The 17,965-nt window shown below is 38.1% G+C and overlaps 1 protein-coding gene and 1 pseudogene across 2 annotated transcripts; one reads left to right on the forward strand and one right to left on the reverse strand.

Moving 5' to 3' along the window:
* Nucleotides 1-8,756: 8,756 nt before the first annotated feature.
* LOC307189048 (interferon alpha-4-like) lies at nt 8,757-9,595 on the reverse strand (the record flags this gene model as incomplete). The annotated part of the gene is made up of 1 exon (XM_079926767.1): nt 8,757-9,595. Exon 1 carries the CDS (start codon nt 9,411-9,413, stop codon nt 8,757-8,759), a length of 657 nt encoding a protein of 218 aa, XP_079782893.1. The 5' UTR covers nt 9,414-9,595.
* Nucleotides 9,596-11,604: 2,009 nt separating this feature from the next.
* Nucleotides 11,605-12,328, forward strand: LOC307189164 (NADH dehydrogenase [ubiquinone] 1 alpha subcomplex subunit 1-like; annotated as a pseudogene). The gene has a single exon. The product of its transcript is annotated as an NADH dehydrogenase [ubiquinone] 1 alpha subcomplex subunit 1-like (transcript).
* Nucleotides 12,329-17,965: the final 5,637 nt, after the last annotated feature.

Here is a 17,965-nt window from a genome sequence, read left to right on the forward strand (position 1 = left end):
CACAAAAGTAAACTCAAAATTGATCAAAGACCTAAATGTAAGGCCAGACACTGTAGAACTCTGAGGAAAACATAGGCAGAATACTCTTCAACATAAATCGCAACAAGATCTTTTTTGATCCACCTCCTAGAGTAATGAAAATTAAAACAAAAATAAGCAAATGGGATCTAAGTAAACTTAAAAGCTTTTGCATAGCAAAGGAAAACATAAACAAAACAAAAACCCCTCAGAGTGGGAGAAAATATTTGCAAACGAAGCAACCAACAAGGGATTAATCTCCAAAATATACAAACAGCTCATGCAGCTCAGTGTATCAAAAACAAAACAACCCAATCAAAAAGTGGGAGGAAGATCTAAATAGACATTTCTCCAAAAAACACATACAGATGCCCAACAAACACATGAAAAGATGCTCAACATCATTAATTATTGGAGAAATGCAAATCAAAACTACAATGAGGTATCACATCACACTGGTCACAATGGCCATCATCAAAACATCTACAAACAATAAATGCTGGAGAGGATATGGAGAAAAGGGAACCCTCCTACACTGTTGGTAGGAATGTAAATTGGTACAGCCACTATGGAGAACAGTATGGAGGTTCCATAAAAAACTAAAAATATAACTACCATACATATGACCCAGCAATCCCACTCCTAGGCATATACCCAGAGAAAACCATAATTCCAAAAGATACATGCATCCCAATGTTCATTGCATCACTATTTACAATAACCAGGACATGGAAGCAACCTAAATGTCCATCAACAGAGGAATGGGTAAAGAAGATGTGGTACACATATACAATGGAATATTTACTCAGCCATAAAAAGGAACAAAATAGTGCCATTTGCAGAGGCGTGGATAGATCTAGAGACTGTCATACCGAGTGAAGTAAGTCAGGAGAAAAATATCGTATAATATTGCTTATATGTGGGATCTAGAAAAATGGTACAGATGAACTTATTTGCAAAGCTGAAATAGAGACACAAACTTATGGATACCCAGGGGGGAAGGGGAAGGGGTAAATTGGGAGATTGAGATTGACATATACACACTACTATGTGTAAAATAGATAACTAATGAGAACCTACTGTATAGCACAGGAAACTACTCAATGCTCTGTGGTGACCTTAATGGGAAGGAAATCTAAAAAAGAGGGGATATAATGTATACATATAAATGATTCCCTTTGCTGTACAGCAGAAACTAACAAAACATTGTAAAGCAACTATACTCCAATAAAAATTAATTAAAAAAAACAAGTTGAGAACTTCCCTGGTGGTGCTGTGGTTAAGAATCCGCCTGCCAATGCAGGGGACACGGGTTCAAGCCCTGGTCTGGGAAGATCCCACATGCCATGGAGTAACTAAGTCCATGCACCACAACTACTGAGCCTGTGCTCTAGAGCCTGCAAGCCACAACTACTGAGCCCACATGCCACAACTACTGAAGCCTGCACTCCTAGAACCTGTGCTCCACAACAAGAGAAGCCACCAAAGACCCAATGCAGCCAAAAATAAATAACAAATAAATAAATAAATAAATAAATTTATTTCTAAAAAGTTGAAAGGAAAACTGAGATTATGAAAAATACTTTGACTCTCAAGGTATTGAGCATCACTGACTTTCACTGGTAAATGAAGTTCAGCAAATTGGCAAATTTCATTGCCCCTTTTTCTGACTGTTTACTGATTAAAGGAATGGTTGCTGCAAATATTTACACCAAGACATAGTTAGGGAACAGTTGGTTAAGTGGCCTCCAAAATATTTTCAAAAACTAGAATAAGAATAATTTTACAAACTTATTTGGGATTATGCCTTGGAAGGAACCAAACACCAGTGTACTCTTTCTTGTAGCCTCAGTCTACTTCTTGCCATTTCCTTTCTCGCATTAATACTCATATCTTTTAGATGGGCCATGGTTCCTGTCTCTCTTTGATTAACCTTCTATGATTTTTAACCTGTGAGCACAGATATCAGTTCTTCTTTTCAAGAAAGGGATTGAGAATAACTGTACGTGACAATTTCTCTCGGTCATGTATGATTTAAACTTGAACTATTTAGGCACAACCTCAGCTAGTGTATTCTAGGAGCTAACTGAATGATGCTGTGTGTCTTAGTTCAGGCTGTTCTACCAAGGTACCAGAGACTGGGTGGCTTATAAAGGGCAGAAATTTATTTTCACAGTTCCAGAGCCTGGAAGTCTGAGATCAGCATGCCAGCAAGGTTGAGTTCTGATGAGAGTCCTCTTCTGGGTTGCACACTGCCAGCTTCTCTTTGTATCCTCACATGTTGGAGAGCAGAGAGAGGAAGCAAGCTGTCTTGTGAGTCTCATGAAGGCATTAATTCCATTCATGAGGGCTCCAGCCTCCTAACTTCATCTAACCCTAATGACCTCCCAAACACCCCCACTTCCTAATACCATCACATTGAGGGTTAGAGTTTCCATGTATGAATTTTGGGTACATACAAACATTCAGTCTGGTGATAAGATCCCAAGGTATTGTGGTTATGGCAGGTATTGTGGTCATTAGAATATTTTTCATTCCCAACATTTATTTGAGGATAAAGAACACATTCCTTGTTGCTGCCTTCATTTACTATGGCACATTCATCCTGAATTGATTACTAATTAAGTGTTACAATGCTACTGTGAACAAGATCACCAAGGACCTACCAGACAGATTCCACGGACTTTAGTCTTTATCAAAAATGATGATGATACCAGCTACAAATTCCTTTGCTTTTTCTGAGGGACTCATTTAATCCTTCCAACATAGTTGAAACTGACTTGTTAATATTCTCATTTCCAAAGAGCCACCTGCTAAGGGTTTATATAAATAAAACAATCTAATAAGTAAATGGCAAATCCAGGTTTCAAAACCTAATATGTCAGATTCCAAACTCCACCTCCCTATCCACACCATAGACACCTGTGCAAATCACATGTATTGAACCATCACTTATTTTCTGGAAAGCCCTATACTTTACTTCTAACACACTAATGTTCACTTGTCTCAAACCTCGCTGTTACAAATTCTCTATGTTTTCAGTAATTTATCATCCACTTCCAATGTGGAGATGAGTTGGCCAAATAACAAATATTCTGATTATTTTATACAACAAATAAAATGAAATTATCAACTGGCAATTACTTCTGAGATCCTAGTGATCAATAAAATTAATAACTCTAATAATTATAAAATAAACACATTTAATTATCCCCGGTGATTCATGTAGATTGCTCCATTATTTCTCACCATAAATTTATGAGATGCGTGATAGACAAGACCCTTGAGAGTTATGGCCCCTGCACCAGATAGTGATTGAATTACAAACATTTCAGGGAGTCCTCTGTGGAAAACACAGAGCTAATGGCTCTGTGGATTCAAGGTAACAAAAACCTATCTTATGCTACCAACTTACATGAATATGGGAAATGATTGGAGGAAGAAATTAAGATGACATTCACTAATGGGTAAAATGTGGGGGAACAGAGCAGAGCATCACCAGTGCCATCAGCAGAGAGACCAGAAGTCCAGAAGTTCAGCACTTCACCTGGACCACAGTGAAACTAAGTGCATGCCCTCAACTCAGCAATGTGCTCAGAGCTCCAAAAGATGGGTTTTATTTACTGCCTGATTCACAGCACAGGCTGATTACTATGAGTCCATGAGCTTCTCCCATGTTTCCTTTCCTTCTAGAACATGTTCCTTCATGTCTATGTGGTTATGCTGCAGGGGGACCACAAGGTCAGGACTATTATAGACCTTGCCCTTTCTTTCTGCCATTTTCTTACTGGAGACCTATAGTCCTCCACAGGCTGGTCCAGCATCCCCAGGAATACTGGTTCTTTTCAGGAGAATATGGGTGTGGAGGTCCTAATTCCAAGAGAATTGTATTTTCTCAGCAACACCTCACTCACAAGGGAGAGATCACATCTAGTCACACCCTCTCCTCTAGAGTGACAGAGTCCCCTTCCTAACCTGGACTCCCTGCCTGAGGGCACGCTCACCACATCCCTGCCCCTCAAGAAAAGCTGAAGTCACAGCCCTCGTGCTGTGTGTTATTTTCAGTGGACAGCTTTGGCGAACAAGGAAGGGACCCAGAACAGACTTCTTTCCTTCACCTCAACTCTATGAGGATATGGAGCATTGGTACCAGTAGCGCCTCTTGTGCCCATCCACCTTCCTGGAGAGTCCAGATGAATCTGGGTGAGTGTCTCCTGGTTCTTGAATCTCCCAATTCTTGGTTGATGATCCTGAGTTTTATTTGGCAGTATATACCAGATACCTGCCCCTCAATTGAAGGATCCTCGGGGGGAGTGCCCCCAACTGAAAGAAACTTCAGAGCCTGTTTGAAAGACACTGGGAATAAAGTGCCCCCCTCCCCATTTGAAAGATACTGAGATAGCCCAGGTGAAAGATACCAGGATTTGCTCAGTTGAAAGACACAGAGCCTTCTGGGCTGACTGGTTAGGTAGGAGGCTGACCTGACATCTTTCCTCAATTCAGCTACCCTAACAGAATTGGTCAGGATAAGAGTGAAGATATCACATAATAGCTTTGCTCCTAAGAAGAGGGACTTCTTCTTCAATGCTTTCTGAAGATCGTTCTTCCCTGGTTGACTCCTAAGTGCACTGACTGCTCCATCTCTGTGCCCTTTCCAGGCTTTTCTTCTCTGTCTCAGTCATAAAAGTTGAAGGTTTTCAGAAGCTTAGGTCATCTTCTCATTCTACCCGTCTACTCCTAAGGAAGGACATCTGTTACCATGTCCTGATTTCCAAATAGGCAACAAACAGTTGCAAATTAATATATCCAGGATGTACATTGTTGTAGTTTCCAGATCCACATGTTCATCTATCAATGGGAAGTCTGCTTTTAGATGTTTCTTGGGCACTTTATAGACTACATCTGTTTTTCCCCTTCTTGACATCCCTCCCTTCTGTTTCTGGTGAGAGAATCCCTTGTCCTCTACTTATCGTTGTAACATGAGACATAATTGAAATTCATTGATTATGATTACTATTTTTTCATCTCTTTCTTTTCCAAACTGAAAGCTCCAAAGGAAGAGGCTTTTTATTTTTTCAACTTTTGTATTCAACTTTGTATTCTCAGAACGATCACATAATCTGACATAGAAATATGAAGTTTTAAAACATAACTGACTGGAAAAAATGAATGAGCTAGGTGAATTCATCATAGTTTTTCAATATTGGTTGCATATTTAAGCTATTTCTTTTTTAAGAATAAACAAATCCAAGATGTCTTCTGGGGAAGAATTTCATCAACTAAAGAAGAAAGTAATTTGAGAAAAGATGAAGTTGAATATACTTTGTTACATTTGAGTATATTATGAATGTGAACATGGTATCATATGAACAAAACTATTTTAAACACCATACATAGTATGACTGAGATAAAGTAGATAACTACTACATGAATACATTAGACACCTTAGCATATTAATCACTGTCACTTTAAATTCCTGTCCTGATAATTCCAAAATCTACTATATCTGAGTCTAGGTCTGATGCTTGCTCCTTCTCTTCAAACTGTTATTCACCTTTTGGTAAGACTTGTAAATTTCAATTGAAAGTTGGACGTGATGTACTAGGTAAAAGTAACTGATGTAATCTGGCCTTTAGAATGAGGTTTTATATTTATCTTGCTAGGAGTTGGGATGTGTTTCCCGTTTGCCATAGCTGTAGAAGTCAGAAGCGAAAACTTCCTCTTTTGTCGATGATTTTTTTTCTCCCCTGTTGTCATGTGGTTTCCCTAGAGAATTCTTATATAAAATCATACACGTGCAGTTCTTTTCTGTTGTAATCCCCTGTTATACAGGGATCCTGTTGATGTGATGGTAGGTATGGGGAGGGGAAGTGTTCTATAATCCTATGATTAGGTCTCAGTCTTTTAGTGAGCCTGTGCCCCTGGGCTGTGACTGTCAAAATTTCAGATGTTTCAAAAAGTGGATTCAGTTCTTTCAAATGAGGAAAGTCTTTTTGTTAAAGTCAAACTTAATGTAAATAATGTTCTTTCTAAGAATGGCATTTTAATTATGACCTGGTCTCTGTTTTTGCCCTCTTTGTTTTATACGTCAGCCACGCTGCCTTATCCTTCTGGATTGGTCTTCTTGAAAATCATTCCTTAGACCTACTCAATAAGTAACCACCATGGGAGAAAGGTCTACGTCTTGTTCACTATTGTATCATCATTAGCACAGAGTACATAATAATTACAAAAGGTATAAATAGTAACAAATAATATTTTCAGATTTTCCATTAGACCTCTCTTCAGAAGCTTCTGCTGACCTCCCAAAAGAACCTTATATTAAAGCAATTAATAGGCATCATTAGATTATTTAGTACATTTCTACTGAGCCTCTTGGTTCATTACTCTCCATCTCACAGTGAAGATGCCAAGCAGTGAAGATGTATGGCATATGATGCTAGGTAAAATTAGACTTCTTTGCTTTCCTGATTTGAGTCTTTATAATTGTATAAATTCTTTCTCATTTAGTATTATTCTGGGCAATGGTTGTCCTGCTGCTTCTGAATTATTTTATGTTTCATCTTGAAACAGAAACCAAAGTAGAGAAGTAAAAATAGAAACATAAAGGGGCCATACCATTATTTTCCATAATTTTCGTTACACATTTTTGATTTTCTTTCTCCATTCACCTTTCATAGAAAGCTGTCATTGCATTGGATGCACTGAGGCAAAAGGAAAACAAATGCAACTCTGACTATGATGAGAGTGAAAGAAGTAAAGTGACTCCCCAGGTGAAACAATGACAATGGGAGTTCTTCTCTTCTCTTATTACCCTCCACCTACTCCAGTATGGGTTCTGCTGATTAATCCCACCAAATCAGCTCTCAGTAAGGTCAGTGCCATCTGTTTCCCATGTAGTGGATGATTTCAATCTACAGAGCAGCTTAGTGACATTCAACATCCTATTAATCAAACTGATGGTAAATCATTGTAAGTAATTAAATATGTCATGATTTATAGTATATCAAATATTAAACATGTTGATGTGAGTTGTCAATACATCAAATCCATGGAGTCTCTTCAGAGACAAAAATATTTCAAAAAAGGGAAAACCACGCCAAGAAAAAATAAACCACTTCCATTCTAGGTCCCACCCTATTTCCCTCCTCCACTTCCTAAGGAAAACCTCTCAAACCAATTTTCTATACAAACTGTCATTCGCTTCTCTTATTCATCCTTCCACCTTCTCCATGATGGTTTCTGCTGATTAATTCTACCAAACAGGCTCTCACTAAGGTCGCCAGTGCCACCTATTTTCCAATGTAAGGGACAACTTCCATCCATACTTTTTACAAACGCATTGAGTCTTCTAAGCAGTCTCAGTTTGTAAACATGGTCTTATCACCGTCCTCTCTCCTCTGTTATCATATGGCCACTCCACCTCTGCTTCCTTTGTGGTGTTCCCTCCCTTTTAAGGTTGGAAGTCATAGGACTCATTTTATTTCTTTTTAAAAATTTATTTATTTAGGCTGCATTGGGTCTTTGTTGCTGCGCGCAGGCTTTTCTCTAGTTGCGGCGAGGGGGGGCTACTCTTTGTTGCGGTGCGCAGGCTTCTCACTGCTGTGGCTTCTCATTGCAGAGCACGGACTCTAGGCATGCAGGCTTCAGTAGTTGTGGCTCATGGGCTCTAGAGTGCAGGCTCAGTAGTTGTGGCGCATGGGCTTAGTTGCTCTGCAGCATGTGGGATCTTCCCGGACCAGGGCTTGAACCTGTGTCCCCTGCATTGGCAGACAGATTCTTAACTACTGCACCACCAGGGAAGCCCCATAGGACTCAATTTAAGTCCTTTTCTCATTCTATACTCTCTTCTCATTTGACCTCTTCTGTTCCTATGCCTTCCAATTAATGGAATTGCTTGTAAATTGCAAACTCAAATATCCAACAGACATTTGTAGTTAGATGTCTACCAGCCAACTACAGAGAATATGTACAACTTTTGTGTTTATATCCTCACATGGACTGATGTACCTTCTGCAGAGAGAAGTCAATTTTTTACCTTCTCATTATAGCAGTAAATCTAACTGATATTAATTTCTAACATTAATTAGTATTAATTTTAAATATAATAAATATTATTTATACTGTCTTTAGGTTATTTTCCCTACAAAAATCAAAGATACAAGAGAGCATGAGCTGTATTTGTTGTGTTTACCTCTATATCTGGAGGGATACAACCTGGCTTAGGGGAAGTCTATTTTACTTCTAACTTGAATATAATACTGATGGGTAAATGAATTGTACCATCAATTGTTTAATCAGATTGCACATTCAGCCTTGGTTTTCTTTTTTAAAGATGAAACTAATACCAGAAGTTTTCTATAGAAAGAATTTAATGAACAAAGAAAATAATAAATTGACTAAATACAAAGAATGTATTTTTTCTCTGAAACTACAGTGTAAATGTGCACATAATATTGTATGAACAAAAATAATTGTAATCTTTATAAATAGTTAAATAAATAAATATTTAAATAGATAGATCAGCATGGGCATCTGTGAGGAACAAGTGCCTGTAGAGTAGAACATCATGTTGCTTAATATTCCTGAAAACATTTGACAAATTAATTTAATTCAGGGCATGATGAGAGCAGAAATGAGTCTTTGACATGGCAGCACAGGTGGAAGTGTGGTCTCGTTAGTGAGAATCATTTCTGTGTTGAACCAGGTGTGTGTCGTTCCTTCCTCCTGAATCTTTCTTACAAGTTTGTTGATGAAGAGAAGGATCTCATGACTTCTGCTCTGACAATCTCCCAGGCACAAGGGCTGTACTTCTTCTCTTGCAGATAGACAGTGATTCTGTGGAAGTATTTCCTCACAGCCAGGATGGAGTCCTCCTTGAGCAGGGGAGTCCCTCCCAGCCCTGCCTCCTGCATCAGACAGGCTTGCAGGTCAGTGAGCTGCTGATAAAGTGCAGTGCAGAACTTGTCCAGGAGGGTCTCATCCCAAGCGGCAGCCGAGCCCTCTGTGCTGAAGAGCTGGAAGGTCTGCTGGATCATCTCATGGACGACAGCGATGGCTTGAGCCTTCTGGAACTGGTTGCCTCCAAACGCCTCCTGGGGGAATCCAAAGTCATTTCTGTCCTTCAGGCAGGAGAAGGGGGAGATTCTCCTCATCTGTTGCAGGAGCATCAGGGCCCTCGTGTTAGCCAGGCTGTGGGTCTGAGGCAGGTCGCAGCCCAGAGAGCAGTTGGAGTTGCAGCTGAGCAGCACCAGGGCCAGGAGTAAGGACAAGGTTGGGGCCATCGGGGATCCTGCAGATGCTGCCGGCCTGGCAGAGGTGGGGACTCTGTGAACCTTGCTCTCTAGGTTCTCTGAAGACCTTCCTGCAGGCCTGGGTCTTAAATGGGAACCCATTCGTTTCCATTTTCTAAACGTTAATTTCTACTTCTGTTTTTGATTTTCACTTTGCACTCTCCAAATGGGTTATGGCAACATTTCTCAACCATTATTTTTTCCATTATTGCCTCCTCTTCCCCTGCCCACAGAGCCTTCTTAGATAGCTTTTTCCTAATTGCCCCCCCATGAAAGTTTGAAAACACATAGGTACTGAGTATTTATATACTCCATGAATATCTGCATACATAGAAAAAGAAAGTGAAAATTTTACTGGTTTTATTCAATGCAGGGTTAAGAATGAAAAAAATTTGAGCTAAACATTATATTTAAAAGTTGAGAACTAGGGACTTCCCTGGTGGTCCAGTGGTTAAGAATCCACGCTTCCACTGCAGGGGGCACGGGTTTGATCCCTGGTCGGGGAACTAAGATCCCACATGCTACGCAGTGTGGCCAAAAAGAAAAAATAAAAAGTTATTGACAACTAATTTAACTTTATAACTAAGTTTGCAGAGTAACTTTTTTTTAGTCAAAAGATATATTTGAAGAAGCTTACTGATTTTCTAAATTAAGCTCTATATTATAAACATTTTCTCATGCCATTAAAAATTACTCAGGGACTTCTCCGGTGGCGCAGTGGTTAAGAATCTGCCTGCCAATGCAGGGACACGGGTTCGAGCCCTGGTCTGAGAATATCCCACATGCCGCGGAGCAGCTAAGCCTGTGTGCCACAACTACTGAGCCTGTGGTCTGGAGCCCATGAACCACAACTACTGAACCCCGTGCGCCTAGAACCCATACTCCGCAACAAGAGAAACCACTGCAATGAGAAGCTCGGGCACCGCAACAAAGAGTAGCCCCCGCTCGCCGCAACTAGAGAAAGCCCACACGCAGCAACAAAGACTCAATGCAGCCAAAAATAAATAAATAAATTAATTTTTTAAAAAAAAGACAGATTTAGATAAAAGACAACTTAAAAAAAAAAAGAATCCGCCTGCCAATTCAGGGGACACAAGTTCAAGCCCTGGTCCAGGAAGATCCCACATGCTGCAGAACAACTAAGCCTGTGCACCACAACTACTGAGCCTGTGTGCCACAACTACTGAAGCCCGTGCGCCTAGAGCCCGTGCTCCACAACAAGAGAAGCCACCACACCACAACGAAAAGTAGCCCCCGCTCGCCGCAACTAGAGAAAGCCTGTGCATAGCAACGAAGACCCAATGCAGCCAAAAATAAATAAATAAATAAACTTAAAAATATTACTCAAATAGAACATCTACAATGACTGTATAATGTTCTAGTCTATGGATGTAGCCTTGTTTAACATTTTACTTTTTTTAGATGAAGAATATTTCAAAATTTCATAATTACCAATCATGTTGGGAGAATGTCGTTGGGTATAAAATTGTACCCGATTTGACAAAGTATAATTACGAAATCAAAAGACATCACCTTTTTTAAAGTTCTTGAGACCTAAAACTAATTTGTTTTCCAAGGAGTTGCTGAAATTTATGCTAGGACTGTGGTAATGTCCATTTTATTGCTCACTTGCTAATCTTTTTTCCAGTTAAATAAAAATTTGATACTGGTTTTACTTTGAATTTGTATAGGGTATTTGATATAGAGTGAAATTTACCTAATTATGCAGAGTAACTTTTAATGTAATATATTTCCTTATATAAATAGTAATATATCAAATTATAATTTCAAATAAAAATTTATATAAATATTTCATAATAGTACCAATGTATAGATATATTTTAAATAAAATCATCAGAACTGCTAAAACCACTGAAAATTTAAATTATTTACTTAGCATTTATTTTTAGGTAATTAACTATTAATTTTGATTCATATCATAAAATTTTTAACTTCACTAGCTGCTAGGTATTCATCTAGATATTGTCAACAGTTTTCTGTTTAGAAATAGGCATAATTAGTGATGTGCTAAATAACTTTAGTAGAATTAAATAATAAAATATAACCTATTCGTGCTTAATTCCCAAAGCCCAAATCACACCAAGGCTCGAACATAAGCAGCATCCGCAAGACAGCCAATGGCAGCTCATAAGTAAGTAAAGGACACTTCTCACATTATGACTTTGAGATCAAGCAAATGATGGCGAGAAAGTCCTGTAATGAACAGTTAAGTCACCATAGGTTGTAGCACTGATCCTGCGTGACATTTGTTTATATTCCATGAACTCAGTGTCAATGCTTCTCACATCATATACAAGAAAACCTGAAGAGCAAAATGAATACAAAGGAATAAGACTTTGTTGGATAAGGTTGACCTTTGAACACCAAAGCCATTATAATGGCTGAGATTTGTTCATACCCCAGAAAACTAATGTTTGCACCCATGGGAGCATCCCCAATGAGAATGCGTAATTTAGGCAACATGAAAAATTGAATTGTAGTGATGTGGTTCGAGATTCTCCCCGGAATTGCAGTCATGGCCGCGTGCTTGTTCATCCCGGGAATGGCCACTGCACGCATCCACAGGTTCACTAATGGGGGCAAGGAAAAAAGGGTTGCCCATTATTCATAACAGTGGAATTTGATGGAAAGAAATAGGCGCATCTCTGCAGTTAATCGTTACTATGTGTCAAAGGGTTTGGAGAACATTGATTAAGGAAGCATTTTCCTGATTGATGAAAAATAACTCAGTTATGCTTGTCTACCCCTGCTAGAAGGTTATGTAGTGTATTGTGTAGCATGCAGTGTATCTTGTAGTGTGTACTAAAAATAAAACAAAAAAGTAAAAAAAAAAAATTGAATCATTCTCCATATTTTTTCATTAATGTTCAAATTTCCCTAAGGACCTCCAGAAGTTCCAATCCAAGTCTGTTCTTTTAAACGGAATGAATACATCTTTTTATTTGACTCATAACTGGATAAATATTGATTATTATCATGGAAAGAATTAACTTTCATCTCCCATCTTGAATTCTTTTATTTTGCATAGGAAGTCATGTGGCCTCAGCCCTCTATATTCCTGCTCTTTACATTGTAGTATGTGATAATCTTTGGCAAATTAGCTCATTAGTAACTGGACTCTATCCATTCCCTGTATTATCCCTGGCAGCAAGCCCAGTGTAATCACGCAAGTAATTTTTTTTAATAGACTCATCTATGTATTTTATTTTATTTTCATTGAAGTATAGTTGATTCAAATGTTTGTTAGTTTTTCTGGTGTATAGCAAAGCGATTCAGATATATATATATTCTTTTTCAGATTCTTTTCCATTATAGTTTACTAGAAGATATTGAACATAATTTCCTGTGTTATACAGTAGGACCTTGTTGTTTTTCTATTTTATATATAGTAGTTTGTACCTGCTGATCTCAAACTCCATTTATCCGTCTCCCCCATTTCCTTTTGGTAACCATAAGTTTGTTTTCTATGTCTGTGAATCAGTGTCTGTTTTGTAAATAAGTTCATTTGTATCATTTTTTGATTCCACATATAAGTGATATCATGTGATATTTGTCTTTGTCTTACTTCACTTAGTATGATAATCTCCAGGTCCATCCATGTTGTTGCAAATGGCATTATTTCATCCTTTTATATGGCTGAGTAGTATTCCATTGTATATTTATATACCACATCTTCTCTTTCCATTCATCTGTCGATGAACATTCAGGTTCTTTCCATGTCTTGGCTATTGTGAATAGTTCTGCTATAAACATTGAAGTGCATGTATCTTTTCGAATTAGAGTTTTCTCCAGATATATGCCCAGGAATGGGATTGCTGGATCATATGGTAACTCTAGTTTTCTTTTTTTAAGGAACATCCATCCTGTTTTCCATAGTGGATGCACCAATTTACATTCCCATCAACAGTGTAGGAGGATTCCCTTTTCTCCAAATCCTCTCCAACATTTATTGTTCGTAGACTTTTTTTTTTTTTAACATCTTTATTGGAGTATAATTGCTTTACAATGGTATGTTAGTTTCAGCTTCACAACAAAATGAATCAGTTATATATACACATATATTCCCATATCTCTTCCCGCTTGCGTCTCCCTCCCTCCCACCCTCCCTATCCCACCCCTCCAGGCGGTCACAAAGCACCGAGCTGATCTCCCTGTGCTATGCGGCTGCTTCCCACTAGCTATCTACCTTACGTTTGGTAGTGTATATATGTCCATGCCTCTTTATCGCTTTGTCACCGTTTACACTTCCCCCTCCCCATAGCCTCAAGTCCATTCTCTAGTAAGTCTGTGTCTTTATTCCTGTTTCACCCCTAGGTTTTTCATGACATTTTTTTTTTTTAATTCCATATATATGTGTTAGCATACGGTATTTGTCTCTCTCTTTCTGACTTACTTCACTCTGTATGACAGACTCTAGGTCTATCCACCTCATTACAAATAGCTCAATTTCGTCTCTTTTTATGGCTGAGTAATATTCCATTGTATATATGTGCCACATCTTCTTTATCCATTCATCCGATGCTGGACACTTAGGTTGTTTCCATCTCTGGGCTATTGTAAATAGAGCTGCAATGAACATTTTGGTACATGACTCTTTTTGAATTATGGTTTTCTCAGGGTATATGCCCAGTAGTGGGATTGCTGGGTCATATGGTAGTTCTATTTGTAGTTTTTTAAGGAACCTCCATACTGTTCTCCACAGTGGGGGTATCAATTTACATTCCCACCAACAGTGTAAGAGGGTTCCCTTTTCTCCACACCCTCTCCAGCATTTATTGTTTCTAGATTTTTTGATGATGGCCATTCTGACTGGTGTGAGATGATATCTCATTGTAGTTTTGATTTGCTTTTCTCTAATGATTAGTGATGTTGAGCATTCTTTCATGTGTTTGTTGGAAGTCTGTATATCTTCTTTGGAGAAATGTCTATTTAGGTCTTCTGCCCATTTTTGGATTGGGTTGTTTGTTTTTTTGTTATTAAGCTGCATGAGCTGCTTATAAATTTTGGAGATTAATCCTTTGTCATTTGCTTCATTTGCAAATATTTTCTCCCATTCTGAGGGTTGTCTTTTGGTCTTCTTTATGGTTTCCTTTGCTGCACAAAAGCTTTTAAGTTTCATTAGGTCCCATTTGTTTGTTTTTATTTCCATTTCTCTAGGAGGTGGGTCAAAAAGGACCTTGCTGTGATTTATGTCATAGAGTGTCCTGCCTATGTTTTCCTCTAAGAGTTTGATAGTTTCTGGCCTTACGTTTAGGTCTTTAATCCATTTTGAGCTTATTTTTGTGTATGGTGTTAGGGAGTGATCTAATCACATACTTTTACATGTACCTGTCCAGTTTTCCCAGCACCACTTATTGAAGAGGCTGTCCTTTCTCCACTGTACATTCCTGCCTCCTTTATCAAAGATAAGGTGACCATAGGTGCGTGGGTTTATCTCTGGGCTTTCTATCCTGTTCCATTGATCCATATTTCTGTTTTTGTGCCAGTACCATACTGTCTTGATTACTGTAGCTTTGTAGTATAGTCTGAAGTCTGGGAGCCTGATTCCTCCAGCTCCGTTTTTCATTCTCAAGATTGCTTTGGCTCTTCGGGGTCTTTTGGGTTTCCATACAAATTGTGAAATTTTTTGTTCTAGTTCTGTGAAAAATGCCAGTGGTAGTTTGATAGGGATTGCATTGAATCTGTAGATTGCTTTGGGTAGTATAGTCATTTTCACAATGTTGATTCTTCCAATCCAAGAACATGGTATATCTCTCCATCTATTTGTATCATCTTTAATTTCTTTCATCAGTGTCTTATAATTTTCTGCATACAGGTCTTTTGTCTGCTTAGGTAGGTTTATTCCTAGATATTTTATTCTTTTTGTTGCAATGGTAAATGGGAGTGTTTTCTTGATTTCACTTTCAGATTTTTCATCCTTAGTGTATAGGAATGCCAGAGATTTCTGTGCATTAATTTTGTATCCTGCTACTTTACCAAATTCATTGATTAGCTCTAGTAGTTTTCTGGTAGCATGTTTAGGATTCTGTATGTATAGTATCATGTCATCTGCAAAGAGTGACAGCTTTACTTCTTCTTTTCCGATTTGGATTCCTTTTATTTCCTTTTCTTCTCTGATTGCTGTGGCTAAAACTTCCAAAACTATGTTGAATAAGAGTGGTGAGAGTGGGCAACCTTGTCTTGTTCCTGATCTTAGTGGAAATGCTTTCAGTTTTTCACCATTGAGGACGATGTTGGCTGTGGGTTTGTCATCTATGGCCTTTATTATGTTGAGGAAAGTTCCCTCTATGCCTACTTTCTGCAGAGTTTTTATCATAAATGGGTGTTGAATTTTGTCAAAAGCTTTCTCTGCGTCTATTGAGATGATCATAAGGTTTTTCTCCTTCAATTTGTTAATATGGTGTATCACGTTGATTGATTTGCGTATATTGAAGAATCCTTGCATTCCTGGCATAAACCCCACTTGATCATGGTGTATGATCCATTTAATGTGCTGTTGGATTCTGTTTGCTAGTATTTTGTTGAGGATTTTTGCATCTATGTTCATCAGTGATATTGGCCTGTAGTTTTCTTTCTTCGTGACATCCTTGTCTGGTTTTGGTATCAGGGTGATGGTGGCCTCGTAGAATGAGTTGGGGAGTGTTCCTCCCTCTGCTATGTTTTGGAAGAGTTTGAGAAGGATAGGTGATAGCTCTTCTCTAAATGTTTGATAGAATTCGCCTGTGAAGCAATCTCGTCCTGGGCTTTTGCTTGTTGGAAGATTTTTAATCACAGTTTCAATTTCAGTGCTTGTGATTGGTCTGTTCATATTTTCTATTTCTTCCTGATTCAGTCTTGGCAGGTTGTGCCTTTCTAAGAATTTGTCCATTTCTTCCAGGTTGTCCATTTTATTGGCATAGAGTTGCTTGTAGTAATCTCTCATGATCTTTTGTATTTCTGCAGTGTCAGTTGTTACTTCTCCTTTTTCATTTCTAATTCTATTGATTTGAGTCTTCTCCCTTTTTTTCTTGATGAGTCTGGCTAATGGTTTATCAATTTTGTTTATCTTCTCAAAGAACCAGCTTTTAGTTTTATTGATCTTTGCTATCGTTTCCTTCAGTTCTTTTTCATTTATTTCTGATCTGATTTTTATGATTTCTTTCCTTCTGCTAACTTTGGGGTTTTTTTGTTCTTCTTTCTCTAATTGCTTTAGGTGCAAAGTTAGGTTGTTTATTCGAGATGTTTCCTGTTTCTTAAGGTAGGATTGTATTGCTATAGACTTCCCTCTTAGAACTGCTTTTGCTGCATCCCATAGATTTTGAGTCGTTGTGTCTCCATTGTCATTTGTTTCTAGGTATTTTTTGATTTCCTCTTTGATTTCTTCAGTGATCACTTCGTTATTAAGTAGTGTATTGTTTAGCCTCCATGTGTTTGTATTTTTTACAGATCTTTTCCTGTAATTGATATCTAGTCTCCCAGCGTTGTGGTCGGAAAAGATACTTGATACAATTTCAATTTTCTTAAATTTACCAAGGCTTGATTTGTGACCCAAGATATGATCTATCCTGGAGAATGTTCCATGAGCACTTGAGAAAAATGTGTATTCTGTTGTTTTTGGATGGAATGTCCTATAAATATCAATGAAGTCCATCTTGTTTAATGTATCATTTAAAGCTTGTGTTTCCTTATTTATTTTCATTTTGGATGATCTGTCCATTGGTGAAAGTGGGGTGTTAAAGTCCCCTACTATGAATGTGTTACTGTCGATTTCCCCTTTTATGGCTGTTAGTATTTGCCTTATGTATTGAGGTGCTCCTATGTTGGGTGCATAAATATTTACAATTGTTATATCTTCTTCTTGGATCGATCCCTTGATCATTATGTAGTGTCCTTCTTTGTCTCTTCTAATAATCTTTATTTTAAGGTCTATTTTGTCTGATATGAGAATTGCTACTCCAGCTTTCTTTTGGTTTCCATTTGCATGAAATACCTTTTTCCATCCCCTTACTTTCAGTCTGTATGTGTCTCTAGGTCTGAAGTGGGTCTCTTGTAGACAGCAAATATATGCATCTTGTTTTTGTATCCATTCAGCCAATCTGTGTCTTTTGGTGGGAGCATTTAGTCCATTTACATTTAAGGTAATTATCGATATGTGTGTTCCCATTCCCATTTTCTTAATTGTTTTGGGTTCGTTATTGTAGGTGTTTTCCTTCTTTTGTGTTTCTTGCCTAGAGAAGTTCCTTTAGCAGTTGTTGTAGAGCTGGTTTGGTGATGCTGAACTCTCTCAGCTTTTGCTTGTCTGTAAAGGTTTTAATTTCTCCATCAAATCTGAATGAGATCCTTGCTGGGTAGAGTAATCTTGGTTGCAGGTTTTTCTCCTTCAACACTTTCAATATGTCCTGCCACTCCCTTCTGGCTTGCAGAGTTTCTGCTGAAAGATCAGCTGTTAACCTTATGGGGATTCCCTTGTGTGTTATTTGTTGTTTTTCCCTTGCTGCTTTTAATATGCTTTCTTTGTATTTAATTTTTGACAGTTTGATTAATATGTGTCTTGGTGTATTTCTCCTTGGATTTATCCTGTATGGGACTCTCTGTGCTTCCTGGACTTGATTAACTATTTCCTTTCCCATATTAGGGAAGTTTTCAATTATAAT

The sequence above is a fragment of the Stenella coeruleoalba genome, assembly GCF_951394435.1.
Source record: "Stenella coeruleoalba genome assembly, chromosome: 7".
NCBI classification, from domain to species: Eukaryota; Metazoa; Chordata; class Mammalia; order Artiodactyla; family Delphinidae; genus Stenella; species Stenella coeruleoalba.